At 46.3% G+C, this 16255-nt stretch overlaps 1 protein-coding gene across 1 annotated transcript in view; it reads right to left on the reverse strand.

The window, feature by feature from the left end:
• LOC101918234 (sodium/hydrogen exchanger 2-like) overlaps window positions 1-16255 on the reverse strand; it is a 40952-nt gene that overhangs the window by 16870 nt on the left and 7827 nt on the right. The window contains exons 3-8 of the mRNA XM_055818338.1: window positions 15939-16057; window positions 14283-14692; window positions 12338-12801; window positions 11723-11973; window positions 6528-6745; window positions 3140-3336 (exon numbers count right to left, since the gene is read on the reverse strand). Coding sequence (XP_055674313.1) covers window positions 3140-3336; window positions 6528-6745; window positions 11723-11973; window positions 12338-12801; window positions 14283-14448 — 1296 coding nt within the window. The 5' untranslated portion in view covers window positions 14449-14692; window positions 15939-16057. The remainder of the gene's footprint in view (window positions 1-3139; window positions 3337-6527; window positions 6746-11722; window positions 11974-12337; window positions 12802-14282; window positions 14693-15938; window positions 16058-16255) is intronic.

Here is a 16255-nt window from a genome sequence, read left to right on the forward strand (position 1 = left end):
AGGCTTTTCAGACAGCGTGGTCAGGGTTTCCAAGAAAATAAAGTGGGTTTGTGCTCTGACAAGATGTCTTTGCTGGCCTTCATCAGCTTAAAAGGGCCCAAATCATCTCACCCAGGCTGTCTCTCCTGTCCTCACACTGAGACACCCCCCCCCAAGTCTGTACTGGTATCACTGTGACTATAAAGAAAACTTACTGCGCAAAATAGCGACACTCCACTATCTACAGAAGTTATTTTGTAGTCAACATTTTGCTTGTCCTTTTCACCCAAAGTGCCCTGCACCATGAAAGATGCTGGGATGGGAAAGATGTCCACACTTCAACCCTGCATCCACCGATGGGCTGGAAGCAGTGACACAGGCTTCAGAAGCTGCAGGAATCATTTGCAAGCCCAGGTTTCTACAGGTCCCTGTTAATACCTGCTTCTGTTATATTTACCTATTTTTTCCTGTGCTGAGCTACAGCAACATCTTTCTGGTTCTGCTTTGAAGTAAGTTTACTCCCCCTGCCCCATCCTCAGGCACACACCACGCAGGTACCTGGAACCAGGTGAAAGCTGCCTCCAGAGATGCTGCGCTCCCACTGAATGGCTGAAGGTCAGGGGGTCGCCCCGCCGACACATACCCACGGGGGACCCTGTTTAACTCTCACCCTTTCGCACAGAGATGACATCATCAGTTGAGCTTTGAGGTGACACAAAAGCCCTTTCCCCAGTCCTGGGAAGGACTTTCCGAAGGCTCGGCAGAATGGAGCTGCTGCCTTAGAACAACCTTTGTCTGAGACTCAAGAGCGTCTCTGCATGAGCGGACGTGCCTAGTGACCCTATCTTTTCAATTTCTGACCCACATTTGCATCTTAAAACTTGTCAACCTCCACCTAAGTGTGCTCCCCCCACCCCGGCCCCTGCTCGCTCCTTTCAGCCTGAAAACAGTGCCCAGTTCAGCTGCCCTCAGGTCTCAGCTCCGAGCCCATCAGCACGTCACACTTGCTGACCATGTTTTGCAGCTCGTGGTGAGGGTTCGGTGGATGTGGGGATGCACAGCGTCAGCCCCAACCCTCCACATTGCCCGGGTACCCAACACCCCCCACCTGAGGGGTTCGGGGAGGCCACGTGGAAGGGATTTGCTCTTGAGGGTGATGCTCAGCCATGGGCCATGCGGCAGCTGTCACTGTGAGCTGCCGTCTCCCAAAGCCCCAGCAGCTGCTCTGCTCCCCCCATCCGAGGGCGGGAGGGCAGCCCCGGGTCCACAGCTCTGCGCGGACCTCACGCCCTGCCGCAGGAGCTCCCGGCAAGCTCTTCCGCACGGTGCCTTTCCCAGACCTCCATCCCACTTGCGTCAGCCCTACAGGGACCTCCTCTTAACTTTTTGGGCTAGAGCACACCAGGCAGACATCAGCCTTGCTCACTTTGCAACCGGACAGCCCCAGTTTTTCCATCCTCTGCATCCTCCTTCGCATATGACAGCATTTGCCAGGTGAACTAAAAGGTGGATTTCAGGGAAGGGATCCTTGCCCCTACAGGCTCGCTGCTGGGCAGAGGGGAGGCACATCCACAGCCTCCAGCCCACCGGAGGAAGCACGGAGGCTTTCACCACTAGATGTCACAGCAATGCCGAGAGCTGCTGCCTGCTCCTCCCCAGCCCTGCGGCACAGGAACTCCTCACAACTCGGGTTCTCCCTCCTTTAGGCACAGCCTTTCCCCATCATACACCTGGAGGGTGCTAATTAAGAATCCGTGACAAAGGCACGTTAGTAAGGAGAGCAGTACCAGCAGCAGGCTGGCCAGCCTGGGACCCTGTCCGCTGTGTGACAGCAGGCAGGGGCAGATGTACCACCTCCCATGGGCTCCCCAGGAGCAGCCCAAGCTGCAGGTGCTCCTACAGCCTTCATATAGGATTGTGCTTTGCAAAACACACCCACGGCAAAAAACAGTCTTTAAAAAGAAAGGAAAAAAAAACCCAGGAAAAAAATAGTACATTCGTGCTTGAAACAATAAATCAAATATCTCTGAGCAACAGTGCTGTGAAGGTCCACCTCCCTCTCCTACCCTGGCAGATGAACACGTCCACAACCACTCCGTGATGTGGGCAGGTTGCACTCACTCACAGAAGTTTTCCCACTGGGTGGGAAACAACCCAAGAATCGCCAGGGCAGAAGGAGAAAGAAGGTAGACACAGGGCTTAGGGTTCCTTTATAAAAGAAAAGTTAGAGGCAAATAAAATGTGCTATGACTTTATTTGCTTCTGATTTTCCTTGCCTGGTATAACAAGTCACACCCCCACATTTTTTTCTCCAGTTAAAGCAATCCCCTTCCTGCTGCATCATCATAAAATAACCGCAGCTGCTTTGCTGCATGAACTTAAAAACATCTCAGATGTATATATAAAGTATTTTGATGAACAACTAAGGACTGTTGTGGCTTCAGCTCTTGGATGCCCCAATAAAATGGAACTTCTCAGAAAACATTAGGAAGTCACTCCTTCAAAATTAGGTCCCTTTACATTGTCCCGTTTGTGAGCTACCAAAACTGAGATGACCAAACCATAAACCTCTTAAAATTCTTGCTGTCAATGTTCAGAGGGTTTGGAGTGTTTCCAGTCATCCTCCACCTTCTCACCTTTGGGATCAGCAAAACTGACCTTCATTACTGCACGGCTCAGGTGGCATTTCAGTTCATGACAAGATCTACAATAAAAATTAGTTCTTACCTTGCTCAAAGAGCAAACTAGTTGTAGAGATTGGTTTGCATTGGCTTTGCTCTCCCATAGAACACGCAGAAGCACTACAGCACTACTCCAGAGAGGAAACCTATGCCAGCAACATCCTTCACTGTTTTCACCACTGCTACCCCAATACGGGTGGACCAGATCAAAGATGGGACAAGTTATCATGGAAAATGATACAGCACACGTTGTAAGTCAACAACTGCTAGCCAGCCTCATGAATGTGTGACACATTCTCACACTTCTGCCTCTTTCAGTAATAATTTTAGATTTTTACGTGCCTAGCCACTCAACGCAGGGAAAGTTTTAATGACTGGTAAACCCTAATATCCATCTAATGGCTTAGTACCAGTTATTTGTCTGGAAAATAAGTCACTCTCATTCTTTACATCTCCTGGTGACACCGAGATTGTTTTACCTGTACAAACACAGTGAAGAGGATGACAACAGTTGTCGCTGCAATGAAAAGCTTCTTTCTGTGAAAGTCAGGGAGCAAGAAAACCAAAGAGAAACAAATAGCTCCTCGGAGACCCCCGTAGGCGATAATGAATTGGTCCTTGCTGGTGATGGTGTTCACATTAAATCTGTTCACAAAGAAAGTCAGCACAAGAACCCCTGAAAAGCAGGAAAGAAGATGGGAGCACATCAAACAAAAGGAGCAATTTGATAAAACTCAATCCTATGATGTATTTCACAGTGAAACATCACTGAAATGGTAAACACCGGTCACAAGGAACCAGGGCCCAAAGTGGAAAGTTCCCAACATCCCACTGGAAAAGGGCTTTGCTTCCAGCCTGGTCCAAAAGGTTTGCATGTGATTTGTCCAGATAAAAATTAATCCCCAACACATTTCTGATTTGGGGGATTGCAAACACCATTGAATGGCCACAGTTCTGGGGGTTTGTACGACTGTAAGTATTTAGGTAGCACATATTGTAGCAAATTCTCCTGGTTTTTAACTCAGCCTTGTGCTTACCACAGTCCGGCTGGGAAACCAGAGTGTCTTTCGGGACTCAGCTCCACAGGGGTGTTTGTGTCATCCTGCTCCCATGACCGTGGGTCCCCAGAACACACCGTCCACCTGGTGACTCGGTGTTAAGCGTCAGCTAAATGCTGAACAAACAAGAACTACTGGCAACAGAGGATGTATGAGCACATTTATTTTGATGGTAATTAATTAAGGTTTATAGGGCCATTCTATGGTCATGTGTCAGCTGAAACTTTACCCATATAATGATACGGCGCCAGATCCTCAGAACCTAATTGAAATATTAATTGATTTATTCTAATTGGTGATAACAAACTATTTGATTGCTTGGGTTAAAAATGCTCTCGAGGCAAACCATCAGCAACAGCTTAGCCACAGGTTACCCTCCGATTTCCAAAAGTTTCTAAGCAGCAGCTTGGATAAGTAGCTATATTCTGCCTGCATTAATGATGTTTCTTCACAAATCTTTCACTCAAAGATTTACACTGTGCAAATTTAAGACTGCGCAAGGTGACATGGCAATTGATGTAAATTATAGTCATTTGCAAATACATAAACAGATGCAGAAAGGTACAAAAAGTCAGGCCATAAATCAGTAAGCCATGATCTTAATACCAACGGATACAATAAACATCTTCTTTCCTGAAGATATACGGCTGTTTTGAGAACTGATGACACAGGCCGTCACTGACTTTTGCTAGGAACCAGCTGGATCCACATCACTATGGTTTTTCTAAAGGGTGTTTGTAAAACAGTGCACTTGTACGTATCCAACATCTTCCCACACACATACAACTAAAAATATCTGAACTCTGACTGCATGTCAGCGCAGTTTGAAGAAAACAAAAAGCCAGCGCTGTTTAGGAATAGGGAACTCACTAACCGAACATTGCAACACCTTCCCCAGCTCTGGAGCTCTGTGGAAAGGGCGCCCAGACCAGCAGGCATGAAGTACTTCAGTGTCAAGGTTCTTTGTAACTTAAGAACAAATAAATACGTTAAATAAAGCATACCTCAGATCACATCTGCGGCTATGGTAAAGCTCACACAGTGCCAAGGATTTAAAGGAACAAAATTTACAGGATCTGATATCCTGGCCTTTGTCTTAATTTAATCCTTCCTCATAAATTATTATTAGCATGCCCTAAACTAATTCAAGACCAGTTTGCTCCAAGAAATTACATACAATTAATCATTTTGAGCAGATTATATCTTCTTCTAGAGAGATACCTTCAGAAAGAGCAGAAGGAAGCCTCGTTGGTGCTTGGATAACAGTTGAATGTTAGTGCTGTCATGCAATTAATGTATTTTGCTTTTTAGATGATCTCTCTGATATCAGAGTAATTCCAGTCCCCAGGCTTCAGCAAAATCATTTCTTGTTTGAGAGGAGAGGGAGAATCCAACCAAGGACCGGGGCACAGCTGACACCCAACCCCAGCACCATCATCACAAGAGTCCCCCATTCCTGCAAGCAAACTCCCTGGGCACCTCCCAGCTCTGGACCAGTGCCTCCAGCAGCTCCAGAGCTGCTGGGCACGTCAAGCAGGTAGGGCTCTCCTCCCAAGCACCATCTCCAAGGCAGGCGTTTCCCAGCCCGGCTTCATGCAGCACCCTGCCCCGCTCGCATCCTCCCGGCATGCTTACAGCTCTCCAGGAAGGCGCTGCAGAAAAGGCACAACTTACTCGGCATCAGCTGTGCAAGACTATCTTCAGCCCTGGTTTGTGTATTCTCATTTAATTTAAGGGGAATTTTGAATGGAAAGAGTGGTTTCTTTCCTGGCTGCAGTGCTGAGCCCTGCGCTAATAATGTGCTGCATAATTAGAGGATGCAATCAGAAGAGCAGCGTTTGGAGAGCTGCAGCAGTCTGGTTGCACTTTCATAATGTTACTGTGTTCCTTATGTCTTGCAATAAAGACGTTTTGAACTAGAAAAAGTCAGACTCACTCAGAACTTGCTTCATTGAGCAAGTCATTTAAGAGCAAACCACTTAATCATAACAAAACATTAAAATGTACACATAACTGACTAATAAGCATGTTTCCAAGCATGTTTATGGTGCAGTTACTAAAACAAACCCTGGCCTGTATTACCAGCTAATGAAACCCATTCCGCTATGTGTTGCTAATCACGGCCTGGCCTATTTAAGCAATTTCTCGAAATGTCTATCAAATTTGAGTTCACTCTCTTTGTGGTTCATAAACATAAATCCCGTTGAATACTTTTAGCTCTCAAATTCTTTGCCAAAACGCGAGCTCCGTTCCATTTGCAGACACAGTTAATATACACAACCATCCATAACTGAGGAGCTAGGCACTCCATTCCACACCCATATAGGTGACAGTAACTGCACAATGTTAGAGGCACTGGAGAATCAGCCTCTCGGAACACTAAACCAACTGGTACAACTGGGGACAATGGGAGAACACTGCACCTGGTGTTCTAGTCGTTTACAATGAATGAAATCAGGACCCCAGAGTATTCCGGGACCAGGACTCAGATTTTCATTGTAACTCATCTCAAGAAGGTTATCGTTAGCCATAATTATCAGAGGAGTATTTTCATGCATAGCTCTCTTCCTCTTGAGAGATAGATATATATATATATATACATATACACATATATATACATTCACACAAAAACCTTGGTCACTTTTTTACCATGAGGCTGGTCAAGGGCTGCAGTAGGTTTCCCGGGGAGGTTGTTGAGTCTCCAGTCATGGAGATACTCAAAAGCCATCTGGACACAGTCCTGCCTAGCTGACACCCTGCTTAAGGGTTATAGATATAAAAAAAAATAAAATCTGTAATTTCACCATACCTAGTGCTCTCCAAATGAGACAGAAAATGACAGTGAAGCAAATGTATGGCCAGTTCCACTCGTGATTTTCTCCAATGGTGGAAACTCCAAGAAAGATGAAGATGAGGGTATCGCTGACACTGCTCCACATCTTCATGAAGTATTTGACTGTGGTGTGAGACTTCAGAGAGATGTTGGCCTCCACGTAACGTTTCATGCCCATGGCACAAGCAATGATGCTGAGAAAATGAAAACAAAACAATAAAATTGACACATTGTTATTTATTTAAAAACAAATCGGCTTCGTCAGGTCTTAGGTATTTGCAGGTGCTTCAATTCCTACATCAGCCCAATGGTATCAGGAGGACCACCAGGATGATAAGATACTATGCAGGTCGACCAGACTGTCTGAATCTGGTTTTTAACAGATAAACAACTTGCCGTCTATTGCGCTTATTATAGCTACACAGCCATACCTACAATTAACTGCACCCAGCTCTTCCCATCACAACAACCTATTTTCAGCCCTTTAACTCCAACCACCTGGGCTGAAGAGTTTCATGCTTAGCAGTCCCCATCCCCTGTTTTGCCTGGCTGAAAGACATTCGAGGGAACGGGAGAGTTGTTTCTCAGCATGAGACGTGTAAATAGGACTCCTGGGAGTTTGGATGGTGTCTGGTCACTACAACAGATTCTTGCAGGACTCTGGATCAGCATAGTCTAAGAGCAGCCCCAGTGCTGTACCCTTCACACAAGGGACCGAACCCAGTCTAAAGCTGGAGAAACTCACGACATAGCTCACGCTGTGTATTTCTAAGCCTGACGGGGCTGGCACAGTAGGTTATTTGGGCACAGCTAGGAAGCCATCGACTCCACGCAACCCACAGACAATAAAACGCTAAAGCACACTCACAAGGCTGCACAACGAGCCAAGAAATGCTGTTGCTATAGTCGGAACATCTGACCTCCTCAGGTATTGAATATCCAAGGTCAATTCAGAAGTGTGCAGCACCAATTAAAACTTCTGCCTTGCAATTTTTCATGGATAATTGGTTCTTCAAGTTGCAGGGTATATGTGGTTAGCCTAACCCATCAGCTTTTCAAATAAATACATTATCAGGCCAGCAGTTTTAAAAGGTCAAAACAATTGAGCACTCGAAGAGCCAAAGTTCCATTTTTTTTTATGTTTTTACCTGGACAGCAACATTTTGTTCTAAATATTTTACCAGCGACAGAAAAGCAGTTTTAAGTTTCTGAGACCTGATTTCCATTGGTATTTGGTAACGCCATCCGCACAGTTTTATCACATCAAAAATTCCTTTCACATGGGACACAGCGGTTTCTCTTCATATCACATCAAGCGCAGACAAGGCCACAGAAGATCCTTGGCTTGCAGAACTGCACCTGGGTCTGGCAGACTGGCTTTAAACACCAGCTTTAACCTAAAGCTACAAAGCTGTGACCAGGACAGGTAAGTGACCCATATAGATGCAAATAGGTGTTAGGATAGGTGGTGGCCTCTGCACCACATCATCCATAACATATCCTCTCAGCTAAGAGCTGGTCAGAAAAGAGCCATGCGACTACTGCTTTGCAGCAAAACCATCACATTTAACCGCAGAATTTCACAAAGGAGATTCTTTGCATTTTGGGGGTTGTGATGGAAAAAAACCAGGGTTGCCCCCTGGCAAGCCTGCAGATGGGCAGAGCTGCCTGTGCTCTGGTTAGAATCAGAGCATCACAGCCTGGTTTGGGCTGGGAGGGAGCTGACAGCCCCCCGAGCCCCAACCCCCGCCAGGGGCAGGGACACCTCCCACCAGCCCAGGTTGCCCCCAGCCCCGTCCAGCCTGGCCCTGAGCACCCCCAGGGATGGGGCACCCACAGCTGCTCTGGGCAGCCTCTGCCAGCGCCGCCCTCACGGGGAAGAATTTCTTCCCAGTATCTGCCCTAAGTCTGCCCTCAGTCAGCTTAGAGCCATTCCCCCCCCGCCCTGTCACTGCACCCCCCCGTACAAAGCCCCTCACCAGCTTTTCTTTCTGGATGTGGTTTTATGAACTGTATGAAACCAAAGACCCCGATTCTCTCCTCCACAGCTATGTATTTATTTCGGGAAGATGCTGTCGTCCACTGCATTGCTGCTCCTCACCTGCACCGCCGCTACCCGACGCGGAGTGAGGGCCACTTGCCCTCTGGCTCAGCAGCGAGCCCCCAGCTCACCCTCACCGCCACTCAGCACCCACCGCTGGGCCCAGGCAGCGGAACGGGCAGCAGCGACATTCATTTCTGCTGTACTTAAAGCACTAAGCAAATCAGCAACACTATTACGGGAAAATACTTATCAGATATTTGGTTGGGAAAATAATTAAGAAATTAGAAGGAAAATAAAATCTTTTTTCAAATGAATATCCACTTCTGCCCACTGTGAGTTACTGATTACTGGGCTTTGCATCCAAACAAAAAAAATCCCCAATATGCATGCAACACATTTCTATATCTATCACTTAAAAGTAATTGTTATTTGGTTTTCCTCATTACTGTGAAAACACACCATACTTTTTTTGAAGGAGAAACATCTGGATTTGCCTGAAATTAAAACTGGGCTCCAGGAAGAGGACTTGTACTAAAGGTGCAGGACACGAAAGGTCAGACTCAGGAAAGCCACGGTAACCCTGCTGGGGAAAGAGACCCCGCTTTATCCAGCAGCATGAGTCCAAGACTCAAATCCGTTTTTCACCTAATGCTGTGTGAGTTCACATCTTTCACCTCCTAAAAAAATGTACCAATACTTAAAAATATTCTGAAATCAGTCGTTTTTGATTTACCCTTTTTTGACTGATCCACTTTGCTTAAAGCACTGAGCTAGAAAGAGTAACAGGGATTGAACCACAGGCTAAAAAGAAAATAATGAATTCTGTTTCTGTGCTGGCCTCAATAAATAGTGGGTAAAATAGTTCTACCTAGGAACAAAGCAGCCCAACAAATGTTTATGGTCAAGTGAATTCCAGAGCCCTGGTTTGGGAACACTTACCAGAGAATGGATATGGGCTCACTCCAGATTCACGGAGAAGGTATAAACTTGACCTGTCCTGCCACAGCTTCAAAGATGGACACTGCTACGGGGGCAGGGCAGGGGCATCAAACTAAAAACATTTGCAGAATTGTTTAGCGGATTGGGTTGCATTCACAGATTATTTTTTTCTTTGACTACATAGAATTGATTTTTTGGCAATCATATTATTTTTCAAAGAAACAAACTGCCAAGATCTGCTTCTTATAATATAGTATTCCCTGGTCACAAATGAATGAATTGTTTGAAATCAAGATATATGAAAGAGGCATTTATAATGTGGCAATTATAAGGCCAGCGGTGCAGGATTCAGCTGCCTTTGCAATTGTTTTGCTTTAGAAACAATGCATTATTCAAAAGAATGGAAAATGGGTTCCATAATGGGTACAGTAGATTGTGATTGATAGGAGGAGACACCATTAGGATTGAATGTTTTCTGCTCTGTGATGATTATGCAGCATATTTATTTCACTGTTCTGACTTACATCCCTATAAATAGGCTTTCTCTCACCTATTCCCAGAGCTAGAATTGTTTTCAGTAATGCTAGGATATTGCTTCCATTAACCATTCAAGGAAAAAAAATCTGCAAGATATAGGAATGGTTTATATCCAAAGCAGTATCATTAGTTTAAAAATAGATCTTCCAGATACTCTGTGTCTAGTGATACCCAACAGAACAATCAAGATAAAAAGAAAATTAAAAAAAAAAAAAGGTCAGATTTATAGCTGTTTGCACTGTAGCTATCAATGCAGTCTAAGTGCACTTTACAGTCTTTTGGGAAATATTAAATAGCTCGTTGTGATCCTCAGCCCCAGCTGACTGAAGTTCAGGTAGGAGAACCAAATGCAACAGATACCAGCCCACAGAAACCAGGACTGAATTGCTCTGGTTTTCGTCTGTCTCTGCTTTCCCAGGTGAGCTTTCTTTGACCATTAGGATTATTGCATTTATTTTTTTCTCAGCACCTGCTCTGCAAGCGAAATGCACGACGAGGTAAGCACGAGGTTCAATTGCATCCCTTAAAAGTGAAGGATCTGACCCAAAATTACTCGTTTTATCAAGAGACCTCCCCAATAAAAAGAAAAATAAATTAACTGTATTGTCTATAAACGACCATTTATGAAAGACTGAATTTACAGAAACAAGTCGTTTGGCTTCATGACCGGAGAAGCTGCCGGGGAGCGGGCGTGGGGCTGGGCTGTGGACAGGGGGTCCCCGTGCACCCCGCGTGCTGCCCTTGCTGCATGGCAGCTCACGGAGACACCCGCCGCACTCTGAAGCCCTTTGGAGACTGAAGAGCGTATGGGGCTGGCTGCGCTGTAGGAAGCTGCAAGCAGTTTGGTTTAGCACCTTTGAAGCCTCTGAGAACCGTGGCTGAAGCAGATTTCCAAGTGGAGATCGAGAGGACGGGTGACACTGTCACTCAGGGGACCAAACTCCAGAGCTGCACCTGAACTGCGGCAGTAAGTCAGACTCTTCAAAGCAGAGGTTTCCTCACAGCCTCCACTCCCAAACAGCAGGAGTATGGCCAGGCTTTTGGCTCTGTAGGGGATACACAGCTCCCACCCCATGACTCGCTTTGCTCAGTCCCCACCTCTGGGGCCACCACCCAGAGCCAGCTGGTGGGGAGGGGTACGGATGGGGACGGGGGACACTAAAACAGACGTGTTGTACACTGAGACCAAACCCTTCCAAGGAGTTGTTTAAATACTTCTTGTAGCTCTTCAAATCTTGGTTTTGACTAGGCAATGTGTGGACAATAACAAAACATGCCAAGAAAGCTTCGCCTGGCTCCGCCAAATCTACTAGACACCTCACTGCTTGGATGTCCGAGGTTTCCAAACAGAAACCATGGAGCTCAAAGAAGCATTCCTCAACAGCCTCCATAAGCTGACCAGCCATGGGAAGCTTGCCCAGTGGCAGTCATCTGCATGGCTTGTGACTTGCAGCTACTGCCACTGACGTGTAACTGCAATGTGTGCAACGGGGTTACAGCTCTCTGCTCCTCCACAGGCTTTTGGACTCGCTCCTCACTGCCGTACACAGGTTTCCAACTAAGCAAACTTACTTTAAAACTTTTATGATACTTTTCAGTACATACAGCCAGAAAGCTTTCCTGGACAGGTGAGATGCTGGGACATACTTACGCCACGATCCCCGAAAGGTGGAACATCTCGGCAGTGAGGTAGGAAAGATAGCTGTACAGGAAGACAAAGAGCGGTTCGATGACCCGGATATCCTTGGTGAACCGCGTGGTAAAGGCGGCGGTCATCCCAAAAGTAAGACCTACTAACACTCCTCCTAGTCCGACCACAAAGAATTTTCCAACTCCAGCAAAAACATCCACACTTTTGATGGTTGGCATTTCACAGAAAGATCGAAATAGCTTGTAGAGCACCTGGATGAAAAACAAGAGACAAACAGCCGTCACCAAGTTACTCACTAGACACGGCCATATGTAGCAATGACTAAAATACACTGCTGGGATGGATTTCTGCCAGCCAAGGGTCAGCATCCTTCTCTGGAGGTCAGGCTCCTACCAGGGGAGTGCTATAGCACTGCTGCCTCAAGACATACCGTTGAAGAGATGTTCACCTGAAAGCTTCTCAGGACCCGAGGCCAGAGAAGTGGGCCAGGAGTCCTCTGCTAGAAGAGGCTCTTGATGCCTTTGTTCTCCCTCTGCAGATCCCACATCCCACCTCTTGGCACCTGCCCATCTTCCCTCTAGACATTAAATACTCATAATAAAAGCTAGTCCTTACCACCGTCACCGCATCGTTCAGGAGCGATTCGCCGAAGACCAAAATGTGTAGCTTTTCGTTGACGTGTATCTCCTCAAAGACGGCTAACACAGCCACGGGGTCCACGGCGGCGATCAGGCTGCCGAACAGGAGGTTGTGGAGCAGTGACACGTCCTGCAGGCGAAACGCCTTCACCTGGCAGATCCCGTACAGGGAAAAGCCGATCCCAAACACGTTCCATATCGTCCCCACCACCGCGTACAGGAGGATAGTGCCGATGTTCTCAAAAAAGGGACGGCTGGGCATGAAGTAACCTGCGTCAAGCACGATGGGTGGTAGAAGGTAAAGGAAAAAGATATCGCTGTCCATAACGGGCGGTGACTTGTCATTTAAGCCATAGATGATTCCCCCCATGATGAGTCCTACGAATATCAATAAACAGCTTTCGGGAACAACAGAAGGCAGCTTGTTATAGAGATGGAACCCTGGAAGGGGAGGGATAAATAAAAAAAATGTATTATCTCACCAGCCCAAACTGGCTAAAGAGCACCAACCACTCCTGGTCGGGGCGAGGAAGACCCCCACGCTCCCGCCCCCATCGGGCTCCGCTCAGAGCACCAGTAACAAACACACGCAATTAAGGTGGAGTCACTCAATCAGATATCAGCTAGAAACATCTGAAAAAGGACTGAAAAGACCAAACTGTTGGTTCAGACTGCTTTTCACCATAGCATAAGGTTAGAGATATATTTTTTAGGTAATACACATATAGAAAAAGGAAATAATCTGCACAAATAAAAAAAGTGGAATTACCTACAATGTAATCTGGTTCACAGGCTACCTTCAGCACTAACATAAAGAGCAACTGCTCATTTGAAACACAACACAGATTCCTTCCACACATTAAGAAAAAAAAACAACACAAGAAGCATTCCTATTAATTATAAATGGTGCACTTTATAATCTTAATATTATTTAATCATTAAAACTTAAAGCTAAAGGCAACACTGAAAAATGTCCAATCAAGCCAGCCTTGTGCAATGCCCAACGTTAGAGAGAAATGCTGAAATGCTGACAACCACCAAAGTACTCAAGGTGATTATTAAAAGTAATTGAAACAAATGAAACTGGAACAGAAATAATAAGGGGGGGGCGGGGAATAATCTGTGATCATTAATTATTATTATTTCTTCAGGCATGTCAACAGAATTGGGATCTCATCATAAAAGATGAAGAACAGCAAAATAAAAAGACAATTTCCATCTGAAAGAAAATTTTTATCTGACTGAATCTGAGAGGCTTCTCCCTTCTGAGGAAAAAAAATAAAGAAAAAAATGCTGTAAAATAACTTTTATAGCTGTAATTTAACAGAAGTGAACACAATTCCTGGGTGGCGGGGGGAGAATATATAATTTTGACTTTCCTATGCCCAGTTTTGCAAAGAAAAAAAAAAAAAAAAAAAGGTCCAAGTTATACAAAATATCCTTTCTTAGGTGTTGTTGCACAGATAACCTCCGCGATGCAAAGGGATTTTATTTTAGGCTGTATAACACCCTGCACACGGACTGAATTACTCCTTGCAGCTGGCCAGGCACAGGACCCTTTTATAAGAACGAGGAGGATTCATTTTAAGATGAAGATGTCAGTGGACAACCTGCATGGAGCATAGCTGGCAAGCTCATCGAGATGGAAGCACACCTGGGCACGTGCTGCACTTAAATAAAATCCCTTCTCCTGGAAAGCCTAATATTTTTTGTACTAACAGAACAGCATGCAGAGGCATGAACTCCTAGACGGGAAACCACCATTTCCAACGTTGCATTCCAAAAATGCAACCGGGTAGTTATTTTCCATGCGTGCAGGAATCTCTCAGGCTCCAAGATTGGAGAAGAGGTGACACAAAGGCCACCCCACCCCTGCCCACCCCATCCCCACAGAGACCCCCATCCCTCTCAAGGTACCTCACCTATTTTGGCCAAGGATGCAAGCATGATCCAGAGCGTGATTTCAAAGGGGACTTGGACATGCTGATAATCCAGAGAGAAAAACGCGTGCTTTGAGGATTCGTTGCCCTGCGCTTCCTCGGCAGCCCAGCTGACGTTCTCCAGGATCACATCCTCTAGCAGCGACATCGGTGGGGAGCCCTGCAGGGCTCTGACCCTGGTGGCTTGGAGGATGGAGGAGAGCAGGGACCCAGCTAGGACAGCAGCTGCAGTTTGGCACCTTGGCCCCAGCCCCTCCGTTTGCCCTGGAAGCTGTCTGCCAGGGGATTTGGCAACTGGCTTCTCCCGGCCGTTGGCTCTCACTGCTGCAGGCAAGTGGTTGGGAGCGCTGCTGGGGACACAGGAGCTCGGCTCGCCCTCGATGTGCGGGTCACTGCAAAGAGAGGAGCAACTGCTCCGCCTCACGCTGACTCCCCTCCCTGGTCCGTTAGTTTCCAGCTAGGAGACTGTGCTGGAGAATCACACCCTTTGGCACCGTGTGAGCAAACGTGTGGAGGTTCCTCCTGCAGATGCTTCCCTGAAGGAGCAGCTTGTGTGCCCTTAGCCAAATCGCACATCTACGCATGCTTGAGAAAGAGACAAGTTGCATTTTAGTCCTAACTCGTGGCATATTTAGGCTTGTGGTCTAAATCCTTCTTGGAGGGGGCAAAAAAAAAAAAAAAAACCACTAAAAAATCCTTCATCGCTGCTAGAGCAGCCAGGTTTGATGGAACAGGTCCCACATAACACAGCCCCATCCAGAAACGGCCTCACCTTCCAGTGGACTTCACTGGGCTTCTCCAGTGCCCACAGATACCACATGGCAGCAACATTACTGAGAGCTACAGTTTCCGTTTGGTAAATCAAGCAAAGCTTTTTTACACCAAACACAGAGCGGTAATGCTGCGCTGGACGAGTAGGTTTCAACAATTACTTAAAGCTTCTTCCTACAGTAAAGGCCACCAGGAAAAATTACTTTCATCTCCCTTCACCACTAGAAATGGCATCAAAAACTGAGTGAGCTTGCTTCGAAAAGTTGGAGAGACAGAAAAATGAAGTTATTTTCAACAGTGTTAGATGTATTAATAACACAGAGGGGAAAACCCCACACGTATCAGGCCAAATCCCTCCACTGTGGGGTTTCATTTAAGGTGATGATGTTTCAACAGGGATGAACCTGGTCCAAAGAACACATGTAATTAAAATATGAAGGCCCTGGGCTGTTGCTAGGCTGATCGATGGCCTATTTGTTCCTCTTCAGCTGCCTAAACGACACCAAAATTGAGCTGCAATAACAAGCTGGTGACCCACTTTGCTGCTGCAGAGTCAGAACCCGGCATCAGGCAGGCAGAGAGCCTGGGATGCTCCGTGCCACGGCAGCTCCCTGTCCCTGATCTCGTTTGTAAAGCAGGAGGGGGATAAACTTTGGGAGACAGGAAAGATGTAGTGGTACACTCCAGGAGCGACTTCTTTCTACTCTACCGTGGTTAATTTAAATTTATAGCGTGCCTTTACCACCCCTGCTGACTTTGAAGCAAAGCAATACTCATCTCATTAGAGCAGTCTTCTAGCAAGTTCAGCTTTTTAAACCTGGTGCCACTTCTCCCTTTGTATATTAAAAAAAAAAAAAAAAACCAAACCTGCAGGACAGATGCTTGGAGGACAGAAATCCCACAGGGTCTTTGTTCCATAGTTTGATTCCACAGGGTCTGGGATGGGGATGAGAGGAAGCATTGAGGAGATGGGATCCCTCATGACTCTGAAGGAGGGAGAACACAGTGCTCTTAACAGCAATAAGAAGTATTTAAGATATTACTTAGCCAGAGTTTAGAGCAGTGGAAGCAGTCCTGAGCCTGTGCTTGCATGCCAAGCCATCATATTTCCTCTTTCTGCTGAAATGTTTGGTGCTGAATTTGGGCGTTTGAAGACTTGTTCGATTTGGTGGGATGGCAGAGGA

The sequence above is a fragment of the Falco peregrinus genome, chromosome 13, assembly GCF_023634155.1.
Source record: "Falco peregrinus isolate bFalPer1 chromosome 13, bFalPer1.pri, whole genome shotgun sequence".
In the NCBI taxonomy this organism is placed as follows: domain Eukaryota; kingdom Metazoa; phylum Chordata; class Aves; order Falconiformes; family Falconidae; genus Falco; species Falco peregrinus.